At 34.5% G+C, this 9,424-nt stretch overlaps 1 protein-coding gene across 1 annotated transcript in view; it reads right to left on the bottom strand.

Moving 5' to 3' along the window:
* The window catches only part of LOC123554066 (importin subunit alpha-4-like), a 48,255-nt gene extending 39,018 nt beyond the window's left edge, over positions 1-9,237 (bottom strand). The window contains exon 1 of the mRNA XM_053548515.1: positions 9,082-9,237. Within this exon, the coding sequence (XP_053404490.1) occupies positions 9,082-9,147 (66 nt within the window). The 5' untranslated portion in view covers positions 9,148-9,237. The remainder of the gene's footprint in view (positions 1-9,081) is intronic.
* Between the last annotated feature and the right edge of the window lie 187 nt (positions 9,238-9,424).

Genomic DNA, 9,424 nt, shown 5'->3' on the forward strand with positions numbered 1-9,424 from the left:
AGAGTGATTTTGTTAAAGTTTTTGAAATCATCAATTTTATGTTCAAGATAATAAAAAAGTTAAACACAGAATGGTAATTTTCTTTGTATTACATGTTAAATGCGTATTAAAGTAGTGTTAAAATCCTTTCAGGCAACACATTTGAAGTGATCACTTATCATCTGTTGTTTTAGTAAATTTTACTGCCTTTTTATTTTTATTTTTTTCCCTCCTCCTGTCAACATTTTTCTGCCTAAAATCTGAGTAACAAAAAATAAAAAAACTCTGGCCTTACCATAACACCTTCCATATACATATTCAAAATTCAAAATGTATAAACATGTAACCAATGAAATGTGCGGAATGTACAACAGGGTTTTAAAAAAAAACGATCGATACACACACATGTACATTGCTTTGACGAATCAGAATTATTTGAACAAAGTGACGGCCATGGCGTTTGATGAATCAAAATAATTTGAAAAACCTAGGTAGAAAGTCACACAAGTACCATTAGTGTGAAATTATTTTAAAATCGAGTCAGCAGTTTCACGCAGTAAGATTTTTAAGGTAGTGTCTAGTCGTCCGGTAACCGGACGGCTAGCCTGCGTTCTAGTCGTCTGGTAACCGGACGACTAGCATTTCCCCTGGCGATTTTCTAGTCGTCCGGTAATCGATTTCTCAGTGAATAAGCAGTGTTCTGGTATAATTTTACCTGTTATTTATTTAAGATCAATTCCTATTTGAAAACAGAAATTTGTTTGAATATATGCCAAAGTGTATTTCTAATCTTCTCGAGAAATCTACTGCCTTTTCAGCCGATAAAACGGAAGTTTACAAAAATCAATAATGACGAAACGAATAAAAGCGGGTGATTGTGTCGTTGTCATCTTGCTCTATTATTACATGAGCACCGAACCATTCATCGTGCATGATAATGTTTTCTATTTGTTACTGTTGCTTTTATTGCGAGTTTTGTTTTTATGAGTGTATGTCTGAAATGTCTTTGTGGTATATGAAAAATATTTGAATACAATAGCATGACAATATGAGAGGTTCTTCTCGGCGTATGTTGCAGTCCTTCGAAGGACTTTTGTTGTCCTTAAAAGGACAGTTTATTAGTCTTAAATGTAATAAGACAGATAGCAGAACGCATCTGCAATGCTACTGGCAAAGTCGTGTTCATGACATGGTCGCAGGTGGGTTCCGTCTTTCGGGTCTAAGCTGTCATTGCCTATAAGTGAATCGCCGTGGTGCCAGATTTTGTATGGGTGCAACTTAAACAGAATTTTGTTAAGGCGCTTGCATAGCTTGTTATAGCGCCGGTGATGTCTGTGGAACAGCGAACCGAATACAACCAGCCTCACCCCTCTTGATGTCAACTCGTTGTAGATGTTTAAAAGAGATTTCATCAGCTCCTTGTTGGTAAGTGATAGCATGTCATTCTCCCCAACTTGAATAAAAATGATGTCATATTTAGCTACGTGAGTTTGTTGAAGAAGTTTTTGAAGTCGCTTCACCCCTAGACCACCAGTCCCGTATGCTTCTCCGCTGAAGGGCATGTCGTCTGGAATCTGTCGAGTTTTCCACCTTCTACAGAGATGTTTTATGAAGCTGTGTCTGAAGATGCCGCAGTATGGACCTCTTTCACCGTATTCAGCTGACCAACAGTAGCTTTCTGTGAACGCCATAGTCATGAATGATTAAGTGTAGAACAGCGAGTTTATATATAAATATAACTGACTACATGTATGTTCATGATAATTAGGCATTGAGTGATATGTCAGCATCAGTGTCCCAGGTGTGAATAATATCAAGCGTTGTAGTTGATACACTTGTTACAACTAGGGGTGGGCGATATACCGCGGTAGACCGGTTATTGCGATGTTTTTTCCGACGATACGATATTGCGATATGATTTTCGAATACCGGTTATTTTATAACATTAAGTAACACTAACATTAACCAAGAAGATTCACACAAAAAATCCTTTTCTTGCCAGCACGTTCAACTTTGTTTTCATTTTTCTCCTTTCATTTCCGATGCAGGTAGCACACTGGTTTACAGCTATTTTACGGACCCAATTCCACATAATAAAACCAATAAGAAAATTTAGATAAATATAATTTCGTATTTGTCAGCGACTCATTAGTAATTTTTCTATCAACTAGAATTTATTATTCATACAACAGCTATACCACTTTCCTCGTTTATAATCGGTGAATTGAGCAACCTGTGTTATATGATTGTATCCGTAAACCGAATGTAGTGCCGCACAATAAACTAAATAATATTTTGACGCAGTCTACTTTCGCTTTTTAATATCCGGTAATCGGCGTCATAGCAACATGTCGGACTTCAAGATTGTTGAAAATAAAAAGGCAAAATCATCTGTATGGCAGTATTTTGGGTTAAAACGTCAGAACGGCCAGTTGGTTATTTTTATTTATTGAGAAGGTCGAGCAAACACTCGTGTTGTTGATACTTGTCATTTTACTCATTTTTAATTGAATAAATTTGAAAAAAAAAACAGTATGATTCGTCATGTTTTTGTTCATTAAATAACTGGTACAATATATCGCAGTATATTGCAATATCCACATACAATATTGCAATATATCGCAATACCAATTTTCGTGGCAATACCCACCCCTAGTTACAACACACATTTATTTTATTACTTGTCTAATACTACCTTGTAAACCATTCAATAACAATTTCATTAATTAATTACATGACATCAGAAATTATTTTCAAAGTTTTACATTTGTATATTTGACACCTTATCATTTACCCAGAAACCACGTGTAACTGATCATATACCCCAATATGGACATGCGACTCTTTAATTTTAAAAGTCATGTAATTTTGTAAAAACAATTAGGTCACTTAATTACCTAAACGGCATCCATGTAAATAAATAAGAATTGTAAAAAAAAAATAGATATGTTGCTGACGAAGCTACACAACACCTAGGAAATAGCTGTTAAGGCGTTTATGCTGCTTCTTCTGCTGCTGCTGCTGCTTCTGCTGCTGTGTGTGCTCTTGAACCAGATATGATCAGATTTAATCTCGAAATATAATGTTTTCAAGTAATTTGCATCTATGTATGACTTAAGAGATACGATTCTATGAGTTCCACTTGGCACTTGTGCATACTTTTAATTTATTAGGTTTATATTTTATATACATGGGGTCCTAGATATAAAACATTTTAGTCATCAAAATATCCACATATATGCTGTGAATAATTATGATATCTTATAACATATTCTTCCCATATTTAGATCATGTTATATATGTGTGATAAGTTTACAGGTGACATATAAGCCCATTGGGTCGGATGTTGTGAAGATTGATCATTTATTGTGATATGAGCCGCGCCACGAGAAAACCAGCATAGTGGATTTGCGACCAGCATGGATCCAGACCAGCCTGCGCAATCGCACAGTCTGGTCAGGGTCCATGCTGGTCGCTTTCAAAGCCTATTGGAATTAGAGAAACTGTTAGTGAACAGCATGGATCCTGACCAGACTGCGTGGATGCGCAGGCTGGTCTGGATCCATGCTGGTCGCAAACCCACTATGCTGGTTTTCTCGTGGCACGGCTCATATGTATGCACTTGTCACGTTAATAAACAATTTGCTTATTTACTTACACATTTACTTAAAATTATATTCATTTGATGGAATACAGTGCGTGACAATTAATCTACAGTGTGTACTAGTACGGGTAATTAATACAAAAACGTATAAAGATTAAAGGACTAAAGGGTCATCACCATTGTCAAAAGCACGTGCTTTTCGTCCAAAACACGTGAAAAACGTCTATTGATGAGCATCGCATAAATCGTTGTGTTAATTGTATTAATCCTACAAACTGCGATAATTGTATAGCAATCAGCACAAACATATCTTTTAACAATTTACTTTTATGTTCCTTTGATACAGAATGTTTTAAAATATCAAAAGACGCAAGCATTTTAAAATTAAATTTAATTATGCGGCGTCTTTAATGAGCAAAGTGGAATGTCACACATTTTAATTTCAATGTAATTAGCAACTGATAAGTTATGAAAATGAAACTTATATAAACCTTATAAATTCGATACCATACTGTCATATCATATGAGAATACTGTGTTCAATTATGGCTTCCCAGACCGTGTCTTTCACAGTGGGAGAAAAATTCTCCAATTTCAATGATCTTGCATCCAAAATTGACCGTTATCAACAGGTAAATAATGTTTAGTTGTACAAACGTGATTCTCGTTAAATAGAAGCGTACCAAAAACGCTGTCCAAAACGGAACTTTAACGCCAATCTCAAGTTTGCAGAAATCACATATGCCTGTATACACGGAGGGAAGAAATTCAAATCACTTGGGACCGGTCAGCGTGCTCAAAGGTAAGAAATTTAAGTGTATCTTAATGCATGAAACCGCCATTTGTTACTTTGCCAATATCTCGAAAATACTGCAAGTCATCATTTTTTTTTATTTTGCAATTTTGTTAACGGTTAGAAAAATAGATTGTTGTTATAGCCAAATAAAACATATGAGCCGCGCCATGGAAAAGCCAGCATACTGGCTTTGTGACCAGAATGGATCCAGACCAGCCTTCGCTGGTTGGTTTTCCCATGGCGCGGCTCAGATATCTAAAAGAAAATGAACAAAATTATATCACTGTACTGATGTAACTGAAGCTTATCATTTTGATATAATATTAGCTAAAATATACAGCTAAATATATGTAATGTGGACATCGAGCCTTTATTATAGTATACATGTATTAAACGTCAAAATGAAATACAAATCAAAATATTGGCAAAAGCTGAATTATTCAGAAGCTGATTTTATGTAGTTTTAACCAAAATACACATCCAGGAAGCATAGAATAGTTAAAGAAAACACAGAAGTTATAACAATTCCGGCCACGGAAAGAAAATTTTACGTTTTCGTGATAGCAAATGATCAAACTGAGGTCAAAAATCATGTCACTGCGTAGACTTACATCTTACTAGACGTTTTTCTGATGCTTCTGCATAATTCTATGTCGGATTAGAATTATAATAACTATCAAATGTAATTGCAATTACAGATTCCCGATTCACGTATAATTTTAAAAACTAAATTTTATTAACTTATATCATATTGGCAAAGTAGGAAATGTCGGGAAAGCTGTTTTGTTCTCTGAATGTTAGTGTATTATAATTATTCGGTACAGGATAAAAAGTTGTGTACAATTAAAACAATGTTGCATTTTACATCAGCCCCTAAATCTAAGTTTTGGTTCTGCAAGCAATGCGCATGAATGGTACATAGTGGCACTCTACATGAGTAGCCGGCCAAGCGCAAAACGCTCATAGTGGCACTCTATATGAGTAGCCGGCCTACAAAGTGTATTTATGTTAGCAATGTCTGATTATAATTTTTCTATGTGTTATCTTAGTTATAGTAATTATCAGAAATGACAAATGGAATAGGGCACAAAATTAGCTTCTAAAGCATTGTATATTTGTATCAGATTTTTTTTTCTACGTGGCATTTTCAACTTTAGTATATCTATTATTTATCATGTAATGGTGACATACAATTTAAACATGTTAAGTCAAAAATATGTACTTTGATAAATAATATGTTCATATAGATTTGCAATTCATGTCTCTTTTTTACTCATATGTATATATTCATTATTAAGTATATTATGGATTAGCAACGACGTGAACATTGAAAAATATGGTGCCAGTAAATGTCATTTCAAACAACCTTTTTGTGTTGCTTAGATAACGATGTAATAATGAAATATTCACAATGTTGCTGATTCATTCCATGTTGATATACAATTTAAACATGTAAAGGGAAAAAAATGTACTTTTTACAAAAGATATGTTCAATACAGATTTGAAATTCATGTCTCTTTTTACTCATATGTATGTTATCATTATTTAGTATGATATGGATTAGCAACGACGTAAACATTGAAAAATATAACGCATATTGCTGATTCACTGTGTGATATACAATTCAAACATGTTATGGAGAAAAGATGTGTTCATATAGATTTGCAAATCATGTCTCTTTTTACTCATAAGAATGTTTATTAAGGATGATATGAATTAGCAACGTTAAAAATTTCACAACGTTGCTTCTTCATTCAACGTTTGATTACATTTTAAACATGTTATGGGCAAAAAAAACTTTCATTTTTTCCATTGGTTATTTATTTGTACATTGCCTATGAACGTATGTTTCACTCGTGAATGTTTTATATATTTTCGTATGATATGGACTAGTAATGATGTAAGACTTTCCCGATCCTCGTTTTCGCTGTACATCGTAGCAGATTCTTTAAATGACTTCTTTGTAAAATCTATGAAATTATTTGATCACGTATAACAAATTTTCTGATACACATTTAAAATCTGTCTATATGTTTCCATGTTTATTGTTTTACAAACCATCAACTTGCCACACCCTGCACATCATTACTGATTCATTCACTGTTGCTATGCATCAAACTGTTCAGTGACTATAATGCTAAGCTGTTGTATTTTTGGAACGATTTTATTCAATGCAATTTTACAATAGTTATTTTTATTAAATCAATGTCCATGTTCCTAATTGATACCAATTCCACATAACAAAGTTCTTCAAGAGTTATCAAATCATGCTAAGGAATATCATGAAGAAACGACATAATAATCATTCTTATACATTTTAATCAGTTTTAATAGGAACATGTAAATAATCAGGAAAACAATTATGAAAAACAAGATTTTTACCTATAATAAATCATTCTCACAGTTTGGAATTAAATCGTTATGCCTATTCCAAAACAGTACACTTATTTTTTTTTTCAATTTCATATATATATTTTGTAATTTTTATCATTAAAAAAAATTTGGGCCATGATGAGGGCGCCTCCCCCTGGTGTGGCCTGGATGCATATGAACTGTTGACTGCATGGTATTTCGTCAGTTGATAGCACATATGTAACTAAACGCTCTCTAACAGCGAGATGACAATGACACAATCATCCGCTTCTATTTGTTCCGTCATTATTGATTTTTGTAAACTTCCGTTTTTTTCGGCTGAAAAGGCAGTAAATTTCTTGATAAGATTAAAAATACACTTTGGTATGTATTCAAACAAATTTTTGTTTGCAGGTAGGTATTGATATCTTAATATAAATAACAGGTAAAATTATACCAGAACACTGCTTATTCACTGAGAAATCGATTACCAGACGACTAGAAAATCGCCAGGGGAAATGCTAGTCGTCCGGTTACCGGATGACTAGACACTACCGATTTTTAAAGCATCCACTATATACATAAAATGAAAGTGATTGCGCTATCTGGCAGTCATGTTTATCAGCTTTACAGGACCGAGGTAGAAATTTAAGCGAAAAACACACTGATATACACGACGTTTAAATGTTTTGCCTGCAAAACGGAGGTTTTCTCATTAGTTTAAGATTTGGTATTTGGAATGAGCTTTCCGAACATTAGCTTAAGATCTTCAGCTCTCTCGGTTTATATACTGGATTTGGACGGGAGAGCTGAAGTGCACTCCCTAGGGAAATCATACCAATAATCGTGCCAGAAATCTGACACGCTCGCGTTTGTACATTTTAAAAGAAATCGGCAGCAGCACTTTCTGATCAGTTAATATATAGTAAAATCTACCATTGTGCCAAATTTTACGCATTAAAACCCATAATTGATGGCAAAACTACCTGACAATTTCGAACTGGTCTGAAACGTTTACTCTACGCCGCCATCTTGCTCCTTTGAAATACGAGACTGACCTTTCACCCGCGCGAACCGCTAAGAGAGCACTCACATGTGCCGCTTCGTATTTGAAGTTGCATCAGCATCCCGGTGGCTCAAAAACTTGGGAAAACGGTTATTTTTTATTGAAATTGGTTTGAATTATTACTTTCATAGATAAATCCTTAAGAAAACTTGTATGTATAAATCATTTCTTTTGTTTACAAGGTGCTCTAGAGACTCTACATGTGTATTTTTAGCGGCTCGCGCTGTTACGTCATGCGAGAATCTCGTTGTAGCTATTCAACAATGGCCGATGAAATGATGCTGATCTAGCAGTGACTTCTAAAAATCGGCGATTTAATTGTAAGATTTGCTTCCAGAATTTGATAAATGGTGTTAACTGATGTAGAAGTGATTACTTTATCAAGATATCCATACATCTTCGTTCAAAATTTCAGTTGACTACGTTTGCGACGAAAAGTTGGACAACTTTTTATTTTGGTATGGTTTCATAGTAGGCCTGGTCCAAAACTCTAAAGCCGCAACTATGAAAAAAATAAAATATAAAAAAGCGGCATTTAGAGTTTTGGAAGCCAGGACTATCCGGACATGTATGTATTTTCCTGTGTGAAAACTTTGGTTTAAATATGTCATCGATGCGATAGGGGTCGCTGGTTATATACATATAGGAGGAAAACTTTCCGCATTGTTTTGAATCATGTTGATTGTATGTGGAGGAGAAATATTGATTGGTGGCAAAATTATCACAGTATCACCACCAGCATACAGTTAGTTGGACTAACCTGATATAAATTAGCTCCATAGCAAGGAAGTATAAGTGCACCCTTATACTTTACCAGGGAGACAATCAAAATCCCCTTCACTGAAAAATGACAGGGTGTTACAAAATCCCCTTCGTACTTTTGCAGGGGGTATCATAATCCCCTCTGTGATTTTTACTTATTTCATCAAGTTCAAATACAACTATATACAACTTAAAAGTCTATTGCATAAAGCACGTAAATACAATGCCTTTAGCAAACATAATATAATTTGGAGCACTGATCTCTATGTATCTATAATGTTAATCACAGAGGAGATTATGATACCCCCTGCAAATGTGTGAGGGGGATTTTGTAACACCCATTCATTTTTCAGTGGAGGGGATTTTGATCAAGGGGATTTTGATATACACTCACTCTACCCTACTACTAAAAAGGATCAAAGACTGAAATCTCGTCTTTAGTTTAGAACAAAAAAAAAAAAACACGAGGTTTCTTCATTCGCACTTTCGATTCGAAAACCTTGGACAAAATACTACTTCTTACATCGGCATCTTTTCCTTTGTTTTTGTACAAATGTCCACGCTCTTTTAACGCCAATTCTGTCGTCATCTTGTCTAAAATAAGTGGAGAATTTCTACTTTTTTTCAGAAACCACGACTTTTCGTTTTCCCAAAATGTCTGACCAGCCTGTCAGCGAGACCTTGCCTTTACAAGCTCAAATTTGATTGGATGTTGTTTTTCCCGCCAAAAGACACAGTTATCATTAATCGATATATTTTGAGATTACAAGCCACGGGAGTACAATGACAGATGTGAAAGATATTGTTTTCATAATTATTTAACGGCATTTTAGCCTTATACATAAGACATTCAATTATTAATAAAT

Source organism: Mercenaria mercenaria, chromosome 7, assembly GCF_021730395.1.
Source record: "Mercenaria mercenaria strain notata chromosome 7, MADL_Memer_1, whole genome shotgun sequence".
In the NCBI taxonomy this organism is placed as follows: Eukaryota; Metazoa; Mollusca; class Bivalvia; order Venerida; family Veneridae; genus Mercenaria; species Mercenaria mercenaria.